We start from the raw sequence: 22,281 nt of genomic DNA, 5'->3' as shown, positions 1-22,281 counted from the left end.
AGCTCAGGATGAAACTACATTAAGCAATAGGGTTAATAAGGAAGGTAGGCCGGAAGACTCCTGTGTTCCATGCATCTGTATCCCAATAATTCATCCTTCCTTAATCTTAAATAAGCCTCCTGTTTTTGTTAACTTTGGGGCCAACTTGAGGCCCTGAGTTTCAGAAGGTGGATATGATGACACATCCTCCAGTGTGACTCTCAGAGGGAATGAATGGCTTCCACTGAAGTCCAGATGTGAAACTCCAACAATAGCTTTCAATGGAATGCATACTCTAAACACACACAACACTTATAATAACAATATGTATGTTGAGCACCTGCCACATGGTGGGCATAATTATAATTCTTGGAGATGATTCTTTGGAATGACTAAAAAGATAGCCATGGTGCCTCTGCTCACAGAGCTCACATTTCAGCAGGGGAAGATGGACAAGAAAGTCAACAAAAGCATGTGCTGATTTCGCAGAGTGATAATGGTCATGAAGAAAAATGAACTGGGACAAATACAATATTAGAGGATGCTGAAGAAAGCTCTCTGAGATTCAGGTGATCAAGCAAGGATGTGAATGCCATGAAAAAGCCAGACAAGGAGAAGGGCATTTTAAGAGAAATAATGACAAATGCAAAGACCCTAAGACATAAACGAACATGGTATGGAAAACATGCCCTCTCCCGTCACATCACGGCTTACATGGAAGAAAGGAAGGAAGAAAAAAGAGGCTGGAGACCAGGCAGAAGAAGTAGACAGAGGCCTTGGATGATAAGTAATTTAATTTATTCTACATGAATTAGAAAGCCATTGGAAGGTTTAAAGAAAGGAGTGACATGAGCTGAGTTTTAAAAAGTTTAAGTTGATACATTTACATATATTTTAGAAAACAGAAATCTAATATATGGCAAACGAAAGCAGATCAGTGATTTTCTAGGGCTGAGAGCGTGGGTTAAACTGCAAAGAGGCAAAAAGAAAATTGTGGGGGGTGATGGAAATGTTCCATCTTGATTGTGATAGTGGTTACATAGGTATATGCATCTGTCAAAATTCATTGAACTGTACTCGTATAAGGAATATGTATGTAGGTTTTACCTCACTAAGGCTGATTTTAAAAAAGGACACATTGGCTGCTGTCCAGATAATGAATTGCCAGGTAGAAACGGGAGGACCAGATAGAAGCCTGTCACTGTGGGTCAGGTGAGAAATGATGGTGGTTTGGATTAGGATCCTCCCAGTAGCGAAGGGGAACCAAGCTGATACTGCATTTATATTTTGGAAACACAACAATGAGACTTCCTGATGCTGGGTTGAGGGTGGAACAGGGAATACCTTGCTAAGTGCTTTGTTTAAGAGGCATTTTAATGGTCCATTTATGATGCCAGAGTGCCCAGGCTGGTCTATTTAGGTGACAGTTAAATTCTCTCTCATAGGCATTTAATCTCCAAAGTGCAGAGAAGGAATGGAGGACCACATTAAGGTATTGGCATATCCCAGGCATCTTTGGCTAAACATCATGATGCTCCAACTTAGAATAGCTAAACTAGGAAGGTGGTCCTGTTTTTTAAAATGTTACTGAACTGTGCCTTGCATAGAGTAGGTATTCAATAAATAGCTGATACATTTACTTACTCTGGCACTGGCTTTGTGCACTTACTATAACAACTGGCTCTTTTCTCCCTGTAACTTGCCAGTAATAAGGATGGAAGCTGCGTGGGAGGCTGAATTTTAGACTGCTTCCCTGATGCACAGTGACAACTGTGATATCCTCTGCAACTAATAAGGTCAAGCTATGGCTGCTGGAGTCTTCGCAAGTAGGAGGGTGACCCGCCTCCCACTGTGTGAGATGAACCTGCAAAGTCACTGTCCAGACTTCCTGAGATGGAAGGAAGCAAGCCGAGTGTGGACAACATCAAGGTGTAATTGTATGAAGAGTGTAAACAACTCTACATATGTAGTTTACACACAAACATTCACACACACACACACACACACACACACACACACACACACACTCACACACCAAGCCCTTCTTACTAAAACTAAGTGGTCTTCCCTCTAGTTTTACATCCTGGTCTCTCCCTTTTCTAAATGTAAACACAACTTCTGAATTGTTTCAGAGAAATTGATAATAGTAATTTAATAATACTTTGTTTTGCACTTTGTAATTAATATCCTTTCCCTCCTTGTGCATTCTCTTAGTGTCTATGGTTGTGTCAAAGATGAGGCAGGCATCAGAGCTACTAAGAGAAGTATAAAGGTGTGACCCTAAAATCTTTCATTTGCTAATCTACTCAAGTAGACAAGTAGAATCCTTGAAGGCAAGGTCCATCTTTGATCCTCCTATGGATGTCATCCTACATAAAATATATAAATAAATGCATGCTAACCTAATTATTTATTGCTTAAATGCAAGACAACTAAAAGAAATCATACTTCAAAGTAGGGGTCAGCAAATCGTTTTTATTTTAAAGTGACAGATAATAAATATTTTAGGCTTTGTTCACCATAAAGTTTCTGTCTTGACGACTCAATTCTGCCAGTGAAGAGGGAAAACAGCCATAGACAATACATAAATGAATAAGCATGACCATGTTCCAATAAAAATTTATTTAGAAAAACAAGTGGTGGGCCATATTATGCCCACAGGCCATAGTTTGCGAACTCCAGCTTTACAGAATAAGACATAACAAATGGGACATATCATAAAGAATACCAATAAGCATTTAAATCAGTTGTTCTTACTCTTTTTGAGTCATAGACTCCTCCGAAAATGTGATTAAACATCTCCACAGGAAAATACTCCTACACAATTTTGCATTCAGTTCATCAATTCTACAGCTGAATTTATGTATTATTAGTTCTGTAACAGGTTATTCATGAGAATGTAAGGCTGTTTGGGACAAATCCAAACTAGAGACGGAAACTACTTTATTCTCTCTAAAACTACCATTGAGGTCCTCCTTAGAACTTGGGTGGGAACCAAGGATCCTGGAAGGGCACAAGACATGTCCCCATGTTCTCCTGTCTCCTCGGCACATCACAATGCTGTGGCTCTTCTACACGCTCTGCCTTCTCGCCCTTCCCTGCCCACTTTTGTTCATGAACTGAGCAAAACTCCCAGAACTATTGCATCCTGTGTTTAACATCCATTTCCAGCCCTCCACTGTGTGGGGCATTCTGCTCCCACATGAAGACTCACCAGCAAACAGTGCACGGGGTCCCCCCTTAGATCCACGTCTGGTGCCTGCAGCAAACGCCAGTCTCTGCCTTTGTTATATGTGATGAAAGTCTTCACTTGGTTGTCAATCTTCTTGTTAGCCAAGAACATTCCCTTTATCCCTGCTACCTGGGAAAAATTGACATGGCTGAAAAATACATCAATTTGAGAAGGGATGTATTTGTTCACTTTAAAAAAAAAAAAGGAAAGAAGAAAAGCAGGCTGTCAAATTCGGCCAAGTGCACTTACCTTGGAGGAAAGAGTGAGAATGGTGGAGGGGTGGGGGGTGATGCTTACGTATAAAGATTCCCAGGGCTGTTGGACAGAAAGCAAGAGATTGGTGCCCCTTGTCATATGGGGGTCACAACATACATTTTATAGGGGCTTCATATTACCCCTAACGTACGTTGGCAGAAGCCTGCAGTTGCCAAGAGATAAACTCGGATGCTTTCCGTTCTGTTGCTTGGTAAATAAACAGGGGCTGGTCTTACTGTGTGCTAGCACAGCACCCAGAGTCTCAAACACTTTATCTCATTTAATCCTTGTAACAGTCCTCTTCAGTATCACTTACTCTAATTAACAGATGAGGAAAACTCAGGCTCATCCAGATAAAGTGACTTGCTCAAGGTCACACTGCCAAAGGACACATATTAAGGGTTAGACCTGGGATGTTAACCCAGAACTCTATGGCTTCACAGCTCATATTCGCAATGACTACCTAAATTACTAAGCTATCTGCAGGTTTGGGCAATTAAAAGAGGTCAGTTAAAGCACCTGATCCAATTACTTTGTTTTTGTTGTTGTTGTTGTTTTTGTTTTTGTTTTTTTTTTCCCAACAAAGGATCTCTCTTCAAATTACATTGGATTTAAGAGAAGAGCTTTTAAATGGAAAGAGACAGTGGTTTCCCTAAATCAACAAGTGATCCCTACTCCATTCTCCTAACACTCTTGTTCTCATGATAAACAGTTCTTGTTAATTATTTGGCTCTGAAAATACAATTACCTCCTCTCTTCCATATGTTAGGAAAGAAGTAACAATGGGTAAGTTGTCAAAATTGTCCAAAACGAATCATTAATTATGCGTTATATTTTTCAGGTGCTTTAGTTTACCAAACACATTCATGCATACTTCACCCTGCTTGAAATTATCGCAACCCAGAAAAACTGAAGGGCAGTGTGAAAAAGGTCTGAAATGTATCGAGTAGCACATTCTAACACTGCATGTGCATTATCACATTTAATACAATAATCATGATGTAACTATCATTGGCCACATTTTGAGGATGAGAAATTGCAAACTTAGATTAAATGGCTTTCTGGAATACACAGAGGGAGGAAGTGAATAAGCTAGCAAGCATATTTGAACCTTTAACTTAAGTCGGGTCCTTTATTTTATAATATGAAAATTTTAAACAAAATATAGTAAAGCAATAGGTGCCATCTCTTCACTCCTTGCCAAATACCAAGCACCATGCCCAACACTTTATATATAAAACCTCCAGTGCTCAAAATAAACTCGCACTACAGGTCTTATCCCAATTCTGTGGATGAGGAAACTGAGGTGTAGACAAAATTTAATTGCTTGTGATTACAGAGAGTTGGGATTCAGACCCAAATCTGTCTGATTTCCAACATTCTTTCAACAAATACAGCTCTGAGTTTGTCAATTCAAAGTGGTTGGGTTTTGATCAATAGAAGACAACACATTTTGCCTTTGCTTTTGACATAGCCGGATCTCATTAGTTTGTACCTGCTGATTTGGCATCTGGGATAATTTAGAGTTGGGCCAAATTTGTACTCTTTTGGAACCACAAGTTTGTTAAGCAAATAAACAGCATAAGTGAGTTGCTGAGAGGAATACTTTGAACAACTTAGGAAAACAAGCAGCATTTTGGGCAATCAACAGCAGCCTGAACAATTCTCGTGCATTGTCGATCCTCAACAAGGCATGGACTCCAGGAGCACTCTACCTCCCAACGACAGCGTGTTAATTATAAACACTATTTAGTAACTCACTACGCTAGCGCCACAAGGGCTGCTCACCAGGGAACTCCATATTGGTTTTGCATATGTTCAGGAGGCTGTTACATACCTATAAATAAGACTAACCTGCCAGTTCTTTACAAATTAAATTATGGAAATCAGAATTTTCACAAAGTCATACCTGTCTTCCCTCCATATCACACCCAGAAATGAGAAACGATTCTGTCTTAGCCATTCAACACTCTAGAGGGTTACATTAAGTGTAGAAAAAATGAAAATGTTACCTATTCCAGTAGTTTCATTGCCCATTTTCCTTCCTGCCCTCTCCGTCTTTTGGCAAGGGTGTCAGAGCAGGGTTATGCATGCTTAGGAGCTGGCTCATTTGATTTGTAGAAGTGGTGACTTTATTGGCCCCAGACTACTTGGCATTATCAAATGCCACTTGAACAGAGAGCTGCACTTTGTAATTCATCGCTGGCAGCTTGGCCTTCAGGTTTATCTTGAGGAATAAAAACTTGGCAAAGTAAAGGGAATGTGTGTCAATAGGGGACAGAGCTGGACAGGGTCTGCTTATTTTCCTCTTGCAGCCAAGGCACTTTATCCATTTGAGGTTATTTTTTTTTTTTTTTTCTCCTTTGGCCTAGTCTACAAAGACAGTCAGCCCTACTCTTAGGTTTTTATGTCACTCCCTGTTCCTTTCACTCTGAGCTTGAGAAATCCATCTTCCTATGTGTCTCACTGCAACCCCTGGGCATGACACACTCTCCTCCAAGGTCTTTTTCTAAGATCTCATCATAGAGTTCTTAGAACCCCTGTGCTCTCACTGTAGGACTTTGGATATCAAAGGGGCAGCATTAGTGCCCCAAATGTGGAATGTGTGTGGATGTACATGTGTATACATGCATGCGCATGTATGTGTGCATGTGTCTGGGTGTATGTGTGTAAGGTCTGGGGCTCCAGTGAGGATGAGGGGCCATGTTTATGCTTCCAGATAACCACTCTCTGTATCCACACTACATGCATATTTACAGACTGCAGTGAGCCTGAGGGATGGGATGAGGTGGGAAAGGTAATATTCCCAGTGGAAGACATGCCTTCACGTAGACACAGAATTTCCAATGAAGATACTTCTATGGGAGTGATACATCTCACTGTTGGGAGTTTGTCTTCCTGTGGGAAAAGACTTGTTACCTTTTAAGCCTTTCTGAATTCTGCATGAAGATCTCTGAGAATGCTGAGTTGCTGGAAAGCTACTTTCGTCTTTTTGTTTCTCATATGGAGGATTTTTTTTTTTTTTGCTTCTCATATGGAGGAATTACTAGTTTTTTCTTATTATTTAATATCATAATTTTCATTAGATTTAAATATGAAGTGTTATAGCTCAAACCTTAAGCCTAACACAAAGCACATCAGTGCATTTTGTCTACCCCCAGAATGACAGTCTCAAAGTGCTACCTGACTCTCTTTGTTCATAAGGCCACCCCCAACTCCCCTTGACAACCTCCTGATATGTGTCTGCCTATTCTTCCCTCAAGGTCCAGCTCAGTAAGGCTTTTCCAGAAATCAGAATCTCTTTTCTGCCCGACTGTCCCCAACACTTCTCTGTTCTTCAATTTTTGTCTCATACAGATAGTACCACCATCTTGGCTCTCAACAATGTAGAATCTTCTCATGGGACTCAGTGTTCCCATAAATGTCTCTAGAACTCCTCATATTCCTTGCCACAATTTAATTTTTTTCTTCTCCTGTGATCTCTTACTTTATCGTGTCCTATTCTAATATAACCTTTGGATTTGCCATTCAGTCCACCATACTGCTTCTTTAAAAATTAATAATAGGAAAGTCACTTTGTAAATGTGCCCTGTTTTTTCATTCAGTAACATAGTAATGGTTCTGTATAAGAAGACATAACACCTATACCTCTGTTAACCATCACTGAGGAGAGGATGGGAGGGGGGAGAAATGGAGAATGACTATATCAATGGTTATAGAGTTTCTATATTGGATGATGAAATGTTCTAAAATTGATTGGGGTGATGATTGCATAGGTCTGTGAACACACTAAAAACCATTGGATTGTACATTTCAAATGGGTGAATTGTATGATATGTGAATTATATCTCAATTAATCTATTAAGAAAAGAGTATATAACAATAATAACTGATAACCCAAATTTATTGAGTCATTATGAAGTGTCAGATACCACAGAGGTTGAGCTTTCTAATTTGAAAATCCAAAATCTGAAATGCTCCAAAATTTGAAACTTCCTGGGTGCCAACATGATGCCACAAGTGAAAAATACCACATCTCACCTCTTGTGATGGGTCACAGTCAAAACCTTGGTTAAAACTTTGTTTCATACACAAAATTATTAAAAAATTTGTACACAGTTATATTCAGAATATGTGTATAAGGTGTATATGAGACATAAATGAATTTCCTGTCTAGACTTGGGTCCTATCCCTAAGATGTCTGATTATATACATGCAAATATCCCAAAATCCAAAAAACAGTCTGAAATCTGAAACACTTCTGGTCTCTACATTTCAGATAAGGGATATTCAACCTGCACATGAAAGACTTTGCAAACATGAGCACATGACTCTCTCCATGCATTATAGATGGTAGATCTAATATTACCCTCATTTCACAGATGACAAAACCAAAGTTCAGATGGGGCCAACCACTTGTCTAAGGTCATTCCACCAGAGAATCTTAGATCTGGACTCCAAGTCAATCTGTCTAACTCCAGAGTTCACACACTTAACCCTGTGGCTATTCTGTTTCTTCAAACTTCTCTGTCATCCTAGAGTATCCTGAGAGAAATATCATACGAGGATATTATACCCAAAGGAAACTGTATTTTAGTCATCCTTCAGTATATTTACTCAATAGCCATTCAGTAAATATTTTCTGAGCATCTACTATACATCATATGATATTCTAAACACTGAGGATATAATATCTAGGATATCTAAGCAACTATACTTTTTCATTCAACAGATGTTTTTTGAAAGTAGAATGTGCTAGGTGCTGGGAATTTGGATTTCTTTGGTGATTTAAAGGAAGAACCCCAAGTATACCCCTTGTTTTTTTTATGTTTATTCTCTAGATGTTTCTCTCCTATACCAATCATTTATATGTCCCATGTAGAGGCTAAGTTGGGAGGACTTTTATGCAGGAGTTTTTGCTTATTTCTGCCTCTAATGCTGATTAAGGATTAAATACTCCCACCCTCTCAGTTTTAGACTTAAATCACAAATCCTAAGTGCCAACATTTGAAGAAAATTAAAAAAGAAGGAAAGACAATGGTGGAAATAAAGAGGATATGTTCATGACCATGATTTCTTTGGGCTTTGTGAATAGAATATCTTTCTCTTCTAAAGAGAGAATGCCAGGCAGGAGAGACATATTCAGCGGTAGCCAGGGCAATCAGAGAATCCATTGGCTAAAAAAAATTCTAAATGTTCTTTCTTTTTCTGTGATCCTGATCAAACAGCACTCTCTTCCTGGGGAGATAGTAGCCTTGAATAATTAGATGGTACATTCAATATCCTGTAGTAACAAATATATCTTGGGTGGGAGAGCATATTTCTTCCTTACCTCCTACCCTGGATTGTAAGAGGCAATCTTTCTCCAAGAAATCACAGTGTAAGCTACATCATCATAGCCATTGAGTTTTCTCTCTTAGAGATAGGGTACTCATAACATGTAGAAGACACTAGGTGTATAACAGAACATGTCCTGGTCACCGGCTTGTCTTTCATGAGGCCCCATGGCTCATTCATGTATGTACACATTCTTGTGCCTTCTGAATTTGTTAGCCAGTTGGCTTCACTCCCAACACAACCTTCTCCGCTCAGTTGGTGTGAACTGTCATTGCCCATTAAGCCAAAGTGCTCTTTATCATCATTAATTAATATTCCCTTCTCAAAGGAGGGAGTATATTATCCAAAGCTGTCAGGCTCCCTCTCATCACCCACACCCCACAAATACACTAGGAATCACTTGCCTCAGGACACTTGTCATATCTCTTTTGCTCTGGTCACCATCAAGCATGCTGTCTTCTGTTACCCAACACACATGATGCCACTAGAACTTTCCTGATATTCAGGAACAACAGAGCTTTGGGACAGTTGTTTTTAGACATCTCTTACAGAAATACATCTACCAGAATAAATTGGGAGCCACATGCAAAGACAGCCTGAATTAGCTGTAACTCAGGACTTGGTTCAGAAGGCGGTGTGTAGGTCTTCGGCTACTGATTGACATTGTCCCCAGACTATTTTCTTCTTCCTGTTTAGTTTCTTCCACTGTTAGGCGTAGTCTATCACGATTTACCCTGCCCCTCAGTGTCCTTCAGTCTTGATGCTATTAATATTATTCATCCACAAATACAAGCCCAGATACTGATCTTTCAGGGAAAACATGATAGTTTGTAGTTGAGTTCGCATACTCTAGAACTGAGGTCCTAACCCTACCACTTACTAGTTTTGCAATCTTGCAAAAGTGAATGTATTCTCCCTGTCTCACTGCCTTCATTTATTTATATTTGAAGTGGAAGTGATTATAGTCCCTAGGTTATAAAGTTAATATACAGATTGAATGAGATAGTTATGGAAGGTTCTTTACACCATGCCAGCCCTAATAGCACTCCAAACGATTAGCCATTATTATTTCGATATTTCATCAACAAAAATCTATTTCTAGTATTTTTGCTCTGTAGCCAACTTTCCTGGCTCACATTTCTTTACTCTCTTGAATGGGGTCCAACTTACACTGAAGGAAAATTCTGGTATTTCAATAACTAAACCATGTGAGATGGTCCCCCTGATACTCTGTCCCCAGCATTTGCCTAACACATCCAGTACACACATGCAGTTCTAGGGCAGGAAGCCACAGCATTTGTAGCCAGGTTCCAATATGTGTGCGAACAGAATGATTAATTTTAATGATAACTGTGCTTCCTTCTGCATTTGCCACAAAGACCCATCAACAATGCATATCCTTAATACACAGACCCATCCACACACTTATACATTATACAGTTCACCTCTGTTAAAATAGCCTAAAAAGCGCACAAGTACAAGCATAGCAGGTAATTGGCATGCAGAAGCACACAAAGGACAAATGTCACCCTCCTTAGTCACCTCAAAGGTGAGCAGCCATGCACTCCATGTATTCTGTCTCTGCCACCCCCACCTCATACGTTGTTCATCTCTGCTTCTTATTAATTCATTTATGGATTTTCTCACTTTTCATTTCTCTCTAAGCTCTCATAATTTGTTACAATTCTACTGGGAAATTCATGCTGGATGGCTTTCAGCTTCCTGCTAGCCAGAACAATCAGATTTAAGGGAACATTTGTGCCAGGCTCCGTGTCAGCCAATATTCTTTCTATCTAGGTAATCAGCAGATACGGCACTGCCGTTCTGATCACATCAATTTCAATTCTCGTTGCTGTGAACTGTCAGGCTACTAAAACAAAGACTCTTCTCTTCCAGCCCCAGGATGCAGAACACCTTTACATAATGCAGTCACACCGGTGCTCAAAGTGATGGTAATAGGAGCCAGCAGTTTCTCTACAGATAGTCAACGGCAAAAGAGACAGAACGAGAAATGCTAGGATTAAGAAAGCAATGTTTGTGATGTCCCCACGTTCACAGGTCATCTTGTTTCCTCTTCTCATTCCATACCTGTTACCCATGTTTGAATTCAGAAAACCAATCATGAAAATAGTTGCAAAAAACAGGACATTGCAAAGTCATTCCTGTCCAAATCTGTCATCTTTCCTATCATCAAGGGACCAATTAAAATGATCTCTATTTCTGGCAGAAAACAAAATTTATTTAGTGAATGTATTCTGTATTGATTTGAAGACAGAAAAGAGAATAATCATAAAGGGGAAAATGCAACCTGAAAATCAGAACATTTTTTGGGGAGACCAAGGACAGAATTAGGCCCAGGAAAGCAAACTGGGTGATTAAGCTGGGACAGTCGGCTTGACTTCACACCAGCTGATGCTGAGAGCAAAAATACTTCCATTGTAAGTGCTGGATCAAGGGAAAAAAATGCATGGCATTTCAACAAAACATATTTCAAGTTTAAATGTGTATAAGCCATTTACAAATGAAGAAAGAAATGTGGCAATTTACACTTGTTTATAAGAAGACAACTAGTTGGTGTTAAAGCATGTCATATGGCTATGATAATTGCCATATGGGAAGAGGTAGAAATCCAAAATAATATAATAGAAATATATTGGTCATTTAAACAATGTGGGTAGATTTTAAGACTACAAGAGTAGAAGATTGTATTGGTGCTTAGACACATTGAAACATAGTACCAATGATGCTATCTAAAATTTGATGAGCATTGCTATATTTCAGGCAGTGTGTTCTGCGCTTTACAAGGGTTAACTCGTTTAATCCACAGAGAAATCCTGTCAAGTGGGTATGATGTTTATCTCCATATTTTAAACGAGGAAACTGTGGCTCAGAAGTGACTGGATTTGTCTCAATAATATATACAAGTAGCATTTCTCTGACTTACACTCAGGCAACCTGAGTCTGAAATATATATTTTAAATTAAATTTTATCCAAGATGAATTTAAAACTAAATCATTAGAATATGTAAATGTTTTTAGAATGTATTTTCAGTTTGAGGCTGAGATATATGATGCTCTATCTGAAACATGGGCAGGAGAGGAAGTAGAAAAAAACGTGTGAAAGTATGAAAAAGTTTGCAGTGCATTTTTCTAAATATATACACACAAACTATGCTCTATGCTAGTCTGCTACAATTTCCATTACAAATACGTGGGCTCTAAATTAGGCACACACTTTATTAGCATGCCTTTACACATACAGAGAAGTTTAGATACCACAAGAAAATCCCTAAGAACTTTTCTGAAGGAGAAGGAAAATAGAACACTTTAAAAGGAATTACAATGATAGGTTAAAATTTCTTAAGTGAAATTGGTTTCTTTCATATGGTATATAACTTCCTTGCTTCTTGTTATAACAAAGCACCTCTTGACTCCTTGAACTTATTCTCAACCAAACGATAGCATCATTATGACTGTACAAATTTGAATCCATTTTAGATTTTTTTTCCAGATAGAATACAGATAGATATATGGTTGTACTTCCCACATTCCGAATATGTTTTAAATGACTTTTTACAACCTATTATGAATTTTTCATAGTGCATGATAAGACTGACAAATGGCTAAAATCCATCCTAAAACGGCAGCTTTCTTTCTACTTAACGGTGCCTTCAACGGCAATGAGAGCACTGGTGTTTGTCATGAAAGCTAACTGATCCAGCATACGTGATTTTCTTTTGAATCGTGGTCATTTTGAGAAACAAAGAGCCATAGTTCCTTTGGGGAAATATGGTGTGCCCTCTTTTTGTTACTGTAGTTGTTTTTTATTTATTAGTATTTTTCTAGATTTAGGAGAAAAGACCTATTGATCTTATCTCACTCCCCGGCCCTGGGAGAGAAAGGCCATTAGCAGGGGAGGTTATTTAGGTACGGAGGTCTTCAAACAGAGTGTCTTCTGATGGAATGCAAGGAAGCCCCTTGTCCCTGTCATTCTGTCATTCTGTCTTCTGAGAGAGATAAGGGAAGGCTGCCCACCGCCCCTTTACTCAACACTCTGTCTGCCTTCCAAACTATTTTCAAATATCATCACATGCATATCACTCTTTTTCAAACCCTTTACTTGTTTGCCTGCCTCCCCAGATGTTCACCAAGTCTTCTGGGGCTTCATGCCCTGAGGCCTTAGTCAAAAAAGAATCCCTTCCAGGGATGTTCTGTGGGTTGCAAATTAACTAATAAAAATGAATGCTCTGCAAATCTCTCCATCTCCCAAGAGGAAAGGGCACATAACAAGCTAGTATTAAAATGATGAAAGAAACAGCCAGTGCCGGGTCTTCAGCAGCCAGTCGGGGCACTGCTGCGGCTCAGGGCCTCATATGCCTGGTGACATACCTCATAGAGGTCAATCATGACATTGCCCTCGGGGCCTCTGCTGCTCTGGACATTCTCCAAGGCCAGGGTGAAGTAGATCCCACGGGTGTCTGAGATATAGAGGTTGTACGTGTCGTTTTGGTTCCATTCTTGGACTGCTGCGAACACTTGGTTCTCATCTGTGCTGATGACATGCATGTCCTGAACAAAGACACAAGGAAGTAAAGAGGAAAGAAGAGTTTTATGTGTTAACCTGGCAGGCATCCAAAGAGTGTGGAATTTAACAAGGAATATCAGAATAAGCACTTCAGGGGAAGATAGAGCACTTCCTTTTGCATATATGAAAAATAATTAATTACTTAAGTGTTAATCATATATTTCCTTTGTCACTTGTAGGGTTAGGCAATAAAGTCATGAGAAAATAGGATAGAGGGATGCTTGGTAGCTCAGTTATAATTTAAATGCCTCATTAGATAATTTGAAAAATACTTTCTTAAGTATGTTATGATTTGGAGAATCAATCATCCTGATATGTTTGTCAAGGACAAACATGGTACTTGCTCAGAAGGCTTATATGGGGCAGATATGGGGAAAACAGGAGGGACAGACAGAAAATAGACAAACCCTGTATCTCTCATTGTGGTCCATGGACCCACAGCCAGGGCATGGCCTGCAAGCTTGTTAAACACACAGAACCTTAGGCCTCACCTAGTGAATAAAAATCTGCATTTTAATAAGATCTGTAAGTGATCTGTATGCACATTAAAATTTGAGAAGCATTGCCCTAAGGTTGAGCAATCCCCGGCAAGTCCTCCCCACTCCTAAGGAAAACATTCACCAGAGAACCCCAAAGTATTAATCTTCATGTTAAGGAGTGTCCAAGGACTTAGCTGCTTAACAAAATCTATACTCATTGATGTTGTTTTCAGACCCTAGTGGTACTGGATGATAGAAACAAGGCAAAAGTAACATAGAAGCAGTGAGCAGATGTCCCTGGGGTGGGAATTCCAAATTCTTCATTCCCCCATTGTCTAGGGAAGTGCAATAGGGGCGAGCAGACCAAGGCTTGCTGTCTCCTTTAGAGGGTGCCTGTTCATATACATACGCTCTTGGCTGCCTTTTATCCTTTGCCAAAGGCAGTAGACAATGGTACAATCTCCAAAAACCAAAAACAAAGAAAAAGACTTGCATATAATTAAAAAGGTAGAAGAACAACACAGACAGTTTCTTGTCCTTTGTGTAGCTTAGTACTCAAATCTTGCCAGATGGACCATATTGTATTTTGAAAAGATTCAGGAAATCTAACAATCTTCCTTGTTAGCAAATCCAGTGCTGGAAAATTCTACTTACCTTCTAACCTAAATTTCTCATGCTAATAGATGCCCACACTCTCTCAATCAATCAATCAATCAGTCATCAATTGATCAATCAGCAACAGCCCTGACTCTGCTTCCTCTTTAACTTTGATCACAGTGAACTCAGGATCTCAGAAGGAAGAAGTCCTGTCCAAAGGGTTTCCATATTCCTCACCTCTACTCACGCTCCACATGACATACTCTAGAGTTTGGTAACATTTTGTAGAAAAAATTCCAGAGTGGGGAGGCCAATGATGAGTCCTGCTCATTAATTCAGCGTGTGCTTATACCAACCTACTGTCTATCTTTTGGTAACTGCAGTTGTTCCTCGGCATCCATGGAGGGATTAGTTCCAGGACCCTCCTCAGAGACACAAATCCACAGATGCTCAAGTCGCTTACATAAAATGGCACATCTTGTTTGCATGTAACCTACACACATCCTCCTGTATACTTTATATCATCTCTAGATACAATGTAAATGTTGTGTAAATAGTTATTGCACTTTGTTTTTTTCTTATATTATTTTTTATTGTTGTACTATTATTTTTTTCAAACATTTTTGATCCGAGGTTGGTTGGATCCACAGGTAAAGAACACAAGGATAAGGAGGGCTGACTGTGCAGTTTGATATTATTTGAAAAACTGCTTTACCCTTTTTAGACATATTTCTTCTCTATATTTAATCCAAAACTCTTGGCTACTTTCTTCTACTCTCAGCACCAGAAGTGAGCTTTTAGGCCTGGCGTTCAGGATTTTCCATTTCCCTGGAAACAGCAATTGGACAGGCGATGGGCATGTGACCCAAGTAAAGTCAAGAAGACATGTTTCTAGAATGTGGAATTATTAGAAGAGACAAAAGAAATATTTTACTACTGGTTTGTAAGCAGTAAGAATTTTTTTAAAAAGCCCAAATCTGCTGAACACATATCTTGAAGGCAGAGGATGAACATAATCCTGCTAAAAATAGGGTCAAAAGATGGAGAGAGATGGCCCAATCCTGGGACATCCTCTGAGCCCTTGGATGTGGACATCTAAGAAGCCTATCCGACCTCCAGACTCAGTTAAAGAGAGTACAGTAAAATACTTAAAAGAATGGACTTTGGAGTAAATCTACTTGTGTTCAAATCTTGGCTCTGTGACTTGGCTGCATGAACAGTAGAAATTCTGTGCCTTAGAATTTCTCCCTGCAAAATAGAGATAAGGATAGTGTGTCCCCCGTGGAGCTGTGAGGATGAAATCAGCTGGTAAGTGTTCAGCACTTAAAATAGTGCCTGGCACTTGGCGTATGCTCTATACATGTTAGATATTTGCAGTTAAGTGAGCTCTCACATTCTCTTTGTTGATTAAGCATGGTTGATTTGGCCTTTCTGTTGACTGCAGTTGTTAAGAGTCCTAACTAATATACTCAACAAAAAGTGATTTATCCAAGTGTTTTGTTTCTTTCTAATGGAGAGACCCAGCTGTGGAAATTAGTTGCAGGGCTGTTCATACATTGGGGCCCAAACCTTCTACGGCTCCTCATTTCCCATATGGCAAAGATCTAAATTCTTACCCCAGCATTTGCAATTGTCAAACAACGACTTCAAATTTCATGTTTCCTTTTTTATCAGTAATTTGTAGCATAATCCCTGAATACAAGTTAAAATATTTCAACAATAACCTGACCCCCACATAGCTAGGTCCTACCTCTGTACCTTTGGAGAGAATTTCTGCACTGGTGAACCTGTGAGGTCCTCACAATAGGCATTTGATTAAATAATCCTAGACTGTAGGACTAAATAGATCACCCTCACCATCCCACTCCTCACAAACCTTTGTTTTGTAGGTTTGGAATTGAAAACACATATGCATCCAGTATTTTGATCTATATCACTCAGAGAACTAGTCATGCAATGATAATATTAAAATGATCATCTCTAGATATGGACCAAGATCCGATCTTTCCTTCCTTTCATATAATTTAATTACATTGAACAGAAAAATGATGTTCATATTAAATATTTTAATTGAAAGGTTTGACATACTTAAATGTCATCTCTCTTTTATCTTCTTCCCTAAATCCCCTTCCTCTATCAGGAAAATGTGCTTTTTCTTCCAAAGTGACACTTTATGTTGAATGCTTTCACTGAGTCACAGAATTTTAGCCAAGACGGGATCTTGTAGACTTTTCTAAAGTCTGTTCTGTAGGGCACTGGTATTGTTTGGAGTTTAATACATTTTAAACAGGGAAGGGTCCTTTGATAAAACATTTTAATAAATGCTGAAGTAAAGAGCTTTCTAGCTCATAGGACATCCTAGAACCTTCAACATACTAGCCAGCTACTGTTACTCTCTATGCAAGGAACATAGAATGGAGTTTCTTTCTTTTTTAAAATTTATTTAATTGTAGAGCCAAATTTTCATGAAGCACCATTAAAGACATTTTATTGTCAGTAACACATGTGAGAAAATATTGTTGTGAGTCTAAGCACCTTATTTGGAAAAAAAATGAGGAAATGAGAAATTGATAAACTAGCCCAAGGTTTCAAAGCAAGTTAGTGACAGATCTAGGTCTCTAATCTGGGTCTCCTGTCGTGAATCAAGCCACCTTCGCATCACCTGCATTCTGGTCTACATTGATCTTCCACCATGGAGACAACTAGATCCATACTAATAATAATTTTACCTTGCTTTTATAGAGTATCTGTCCTCCAAAATGCTCAGAGCACTTTCATATGTATTGCCTCATTTATCTCACTTGAGTAGCTCAGAACGAGCTCCAAGTAAGTTCAGGGAAGGGAGACTGTCACTCATGTCTCCCTGTCTGGAGGGCCACATGCTATTAATGGCAACAGCAATACTAAAACCTCCCCGCCTACCCCTATCATTCTTTACCATTATATTATTAAATACATATTTTTTGACAGAGCTCAGGGTGACTATGGTCTTTCAAGAGCTGATACAATGGCAGTGGATGATTAAAGAAAATTTGAGCATAAAAGTGCTGGCTTGTCTCGATTTCTTTGGTCGGCACGAAGCTTTGTTCATTTCCAGCCGCAGCAGCCCTGGCTCTGACAGAAGACCGTGAAATACATGCACCTTTGCTGCAGATCACTCCACCCAAGCTGGGGCTTCTTTTTGAAGTTGTGATGGGATTGTAATGAAGCACCTCATTGCCTTAAATAATAAACACCCACCTGGACCAAATAATACATTCATTTGCTGTACTGGTTCCCATTTTTCTGGGAACAAGCTAAATTAATCACTCACTCTACCTTCAGAACTCAGATGAGGATGAGTAATGGAACATGCTCATTTGGGAGAGCAGGGAGAGGAGGACAGACAGCCGACCCAGGTTCAAAGCAAAGCTTTTCCCTTCCATATTGGCTAGATGCCACTGGGGGCGACTGTCAGCAGTGATCTGCGTGATGGCTATGAGCAAGCAATGCAAAGTGTCTGTCTGTTTCCCAACTCTCCAACAATGGGTCTACACAAGACTCTTTGATTTTGAACTACTATTTCTGGGGCTCCTTAGAGCAATGGGGTTTTCCTATTGACGCTTCTGATACTATATCGAATTTCAAGGCATTAGTGATGCTATGTTTTAATAATAGAAGCTATTAATTTATTTTCAAGGCAAGGAAAGTATAATATATAAAAAAAAAAAAACACTACCCTTGGAGTCAGGAGACTTGAGTTCCTGCCTCAGTTCTGCTGCAAATAGCATGTGGTTTTGGCAGCGACTTATTCCTCTTAAAGAGTGAATTCTCAAGAGTGAACATGAGATGAGTGACTCAAATCTGCTGTTTTCCTGATTTGATCCCAATTTCTACATGCTTCTTGAACAGCAGTATCTCACTACATTGAATATAACCCTTTTTTTTTAAGGTACAAATCTTGCAAGTCAACTACTTCGTCTATTGGTCAATGAAAGAAACAACAATTTATTTCAATGCTTAAGGGGAAATAAACCCCAGGTCTGTTGCAATTACAGAGGTAACATCCTCATCTCCCTGATAGACCTTCTTAATAGATTATTAAGGGTAATTTTAACAACACTCAGTTTTCCTGTTACATACTGACTTTACCCAGTTCTCATCTAAACACAACTTCATTGTTGCAAGCTCTTATTGAAAAAAAATTAAGCCAAATCCAGAGGAAGAAGCATTTAAATGTATATAGACACAGACCTACATACAGTTCTGGGCAATTACCACAGTCATTAATACTTTTAGCAGCTGAAAATAATAATAACCACTAACATGGATATAGTTCTCTGGATTTAATAGTGCGATTTAATGTGTGTTATCACCTCTAATGGGCTGAGGTTTATAGACCACCTTTCATTATGTTAGGGTTAGGGGTAGAAGGGTAGCCAAGAAAGAAAATTCTGCCTGGAGAAGTAGTGATATGTTCCTATGGGCTTTCCTGAGACAGAAGGCCTGCTATGTCCTTGTGCTATTTCTATAACACGATTTCCTGGGCAGCTATCTGCTGGTGGTCCAAGACAGCATACTACAAAGTCATGGAAAAAAAAAATACAAGAGAAAGAAACATGAAAACTCAATTTAAAAAAAAAAGATTCTTTATGTTTTTGTGCAACTCAAAGATTTCAAAGTTGAGCTATCACTCTATTTAAACCTGCAGAGTCCCTTTCTTATAGCCGCATACATCTCCCTTGCTTTAAGATTAAGGCACACTATAGTAACAATTTCCAGTCACTTAAAATACATCACAATGGCAGCAAGATGTACAAAGGCACCGCTTTGAGCGCCCGAGTCGTTGTGACCTCCACTAGGTGGCGCTCCGTATTAACGCAGTTCTCCAGCGTTTCAGGAAAAGACAGCCTGGGGATGCCGGCAGTTGAGGGTCTTTAACTTTTGCTTGCCACTATTTTCAAAAGGGTCTGCCTTTGGGGAAGTCTAAAACCTTAGCTGTGCCTCCGGACTCTAAAGACAACCAGTCTCAGAAGTTGCATCGAGAGAGAAAGCAAAGGTTGGAGCCACGTCTCTGCATCGCCTCTCCATAAACAATTGAGAAACATAAAATAAGATGGCAACGGAGCACCCCTGTTGCACTGATAGATCCTGTGTCCAAAAAATATTTCCTGTCTTGTTAGTAACCCAAAACATACTGCTTGAAAATCTTTACTACTGAAATGCAAAGACAAGTCAATTATTAGTTTATTTGGATCCTCCTACAAGAATTCCAGAGACAGAGACAGAGAGAAAGAGGAAGAAAGAAAAGGGAGAAAGGAAAGTGAAGAGACTGGCAGAAAAGAAAGTAAGGGGGAGCAAACTTGAGAAACAGAGTCGGGAAATGCAGAGGAAGAAGTGACTGTGGGACAGACAGTGTCCTGAGGAAAGGGCATGGAGGCAGGGCTCTGGGAAGCAAGGACAGAGTGACAGGAAGAAAGCGATTCAGGCCATACCTTGGGCAAAGCGTATTTCGGAAGCTTCATCTGGGCAAACGCGTTCCTTCGGTAGGACACGTAGTAGTGTGGCCGACCTCCTGAAGTCAGCTGGATCATAGAAACAAGGCTGTCAGAGGAGCTACTAGGACAGCTACAGGTCACACAACAGCCACCTGAGCGGAAGCGGGTAGCTGCCAACACGACCAAACAGCAGGAATTCCTGTTGTGGACGAGTGGCAAGACCTGGCATTCAGCTCAGAAGCAACGTATACGGTGTGTGTGAGTCGGTCAGAGGCCCAAACTGAACCCACTGGACAAAACCACAATTCTTAAATTTACACTGTGGCTCAAAAGCTGGGAAACATTTTTAGGTTTTTTTTTTTTTTTTTTTTTTTCCAATTGATATAAGCCTCAGGGCACACTGGCTTATTTGTCCATCGGCAGCCCAGCTCTCGAGCCACAAGTCTGTGGCCACACAAAGAGGTCCCCACGCTGTATCAGCAGGAACTGGGCCAGGGCAAACAGTGGCAGCACTGGAGCCTCGGTTCTTTGGGCCCTGAGTTCCGGTTTGATGGTGTCATATTGATGAGCGTGGACACATCGCACAGGCAGGAGCGCTGGCACGTTGGATAGAAAGCCAGGCCAGGACTGTGGTCCAAATTCACTCTGCGTCTATGCCTCAGAGGAAAAGTGTGAGCTACCGCTGCTAATTTTGTCCAAAATTAACAGCCCAGTGAATCCCAGTGGGTGTGAGGGAGGGCCGGGAGGGGTGTGGTCTCCACCTCAGCACTAGTATCACCATGCAGGGCTTAGTAGCAAGGACACCACTGCCAACCTCACTTTCCTCTGAAGCCATTCTTGACCGATATAAATACTCGGGGTTTGAATGTGAGCTGGAGTTTGAATACTCAGAATGTCAATAACTGCCTTGGGTTCATCAGACATTTAGGAATGTGATTATAATGTTATCTTCTTCACCATGATGTGATCAGATGACCTCTTAGTCCTAGCGATGGGTCACAGGATCATGTTCAGGGTGGCATCGGTAAAAAATATATGAAATTCTAAATGTAGAATGGATTCACATTTGTAAGTTATAGATGTGGATTATAAACTTATTAGAAAACAGACAAGGTTCCTGGGAGCAGCACTAATAGAGAAATGAATTATAGACAGAACCAATATGTATAACTATTTGAATGTCACTTGATAATGTGACACTGAAATTATCAGAGTATTCGTTACTCGTTTCCCTGAAGAAAAAGGAAATGGTTTGTGTGTGCGTGTGCACCGTGTGTGTGTATAATCATTTGTGAGACATTTAAAAAGTATATAGGATGATGTTAGGCATTTACAAATGCTTCCTCAAAGCATAGAATTAAATATTCTAAATCACAATCTCTTGTTGAAATAAATTTAGTGTCTAGAATGTCTCAGTTGTAGTGAAATTTTATATACATGTATATAAGCTGTTTAGCAATTGTACCTTTGTCATTTTTAACATGGAAAGCAATAACTGAATTTTTAAAGGCATTGTCCAAACAAGCCTAAAATGTTCCTCAAATGCTGAAAAGAAGCAAAGCATACTTGCTCCTTGTCTCTTCTATCCACTCATGACACTTCAGCTTCTCGTTTGATTCAGTTTCTGTTTGGATTCAGAGGTAAAAAGCCTGGCTATATCTCATCTAAAATCTCTTTATTCTAATCACAGTCAGTACATGACAATAAAAGCTGATTACTCTCCTCCCCATAGCCTCTGCCACCTCTGCTTCCTACTACCTCTAGCCACCCCACAACTTCCTCTTCCCACTCTTGTTTCTCTGTGTTTAAGGTGGGTGTTGGGGAGAGGGGTGATAGGCTAACCATTCCCCTGATAGAGACTGGCATATTTGCTCAGTCCCTTTGATAACTGGAAGCTTATTTGGAATGCAGATGAGGGGGACAGAACGGTGCATCATTCTGGAGACAAGCTTACTACCCTAAGCAATGCCTTTGTAACCCTATGCTGATAAGATCCTCCAGACACAGCCCAAAGGAACTAGTTCCTATTCTGTTAGAATAGAAGCTTCCATGCTCAGTAATTTTCCTTTTGTTGAAAACCCCTTCCTTCCTTTCTTCCTTCCTTCCTTCCTTCTTTTTTATTCTTAAGGGAGTGTAAGTAGGCAGAATGTGCTGCAATAAAGACAGAAACAAGGACAAGAAATGTTTTGAGACGATGAATACAAGTGGATCTTTCCTACCTGAACAAACACGTAATCATCTTGGACAATCAAAGAGTCTGGGTCAATGTAGCCTGGAAAGGGTTTATTTCTGTTGGCCTCTGTGCAGTTCTGCATTCGGCAAGTTAGATATTGTGAATCT

The 22,281-nt window shown here is 39.8% G+C and overlaps 1 protein-coding gene across 6 annotated transcripts in view; it reads right to left on the bottom strand.

The window, feature by feature from the left end:
• The window catches only part of SORCS1 (sortilin related VPS10 domain containing receptor 1), a 459,027-nt gene that overhangs the window by 82,971 nt on the left and 353,775 nt on the right, over window positions 1-22,281 (bottom strand). For all 6 annotated transcript variants that reach the window (XM_045568059.1, XM_045568058.1, XM_045568062.1 and 3 more), the window contains exons 7-10: window positions 22,161-22,279; window positions 19,939-20,028; window positions 13,193-13,372; window positions 3,194-3,340 (exon numbers count right to left, since the gene is read on the bottom strand). In XM_045568059.1, coding sequence (XP_045424015.1) covers window positions 3,194-3,340; window positions 13,193-13,372; window positions 19,939-20,028; window positions 22,161-22,279 — 536 coding nt within the window. The remainder of the gene's footprint in view (window positions 1-3,193; window positions 3,341-13,192; window positions 13,373-19,938; window positions 20,029-22,160; window positions 22,280-22,281) is intronic.

Source organism: Lemur catta, chromosome 14 (genome assembly GCF_020740605.2).
Source record: "Lemur catta isolate mLemCat1 chromosome 14, mLemCat1.pri, whole genome shotgun sequence".
NCBI lineage: Eukaryota > Metazoa > Chordata > Mammalia > Primates > Lemuridae > Lemur > Lemur catta.
The sequence above is the reverse complement of the archived record's forward strand: the minus strand, read 5'-3'. Positions and strand labels throughout refer to the sequence as shown.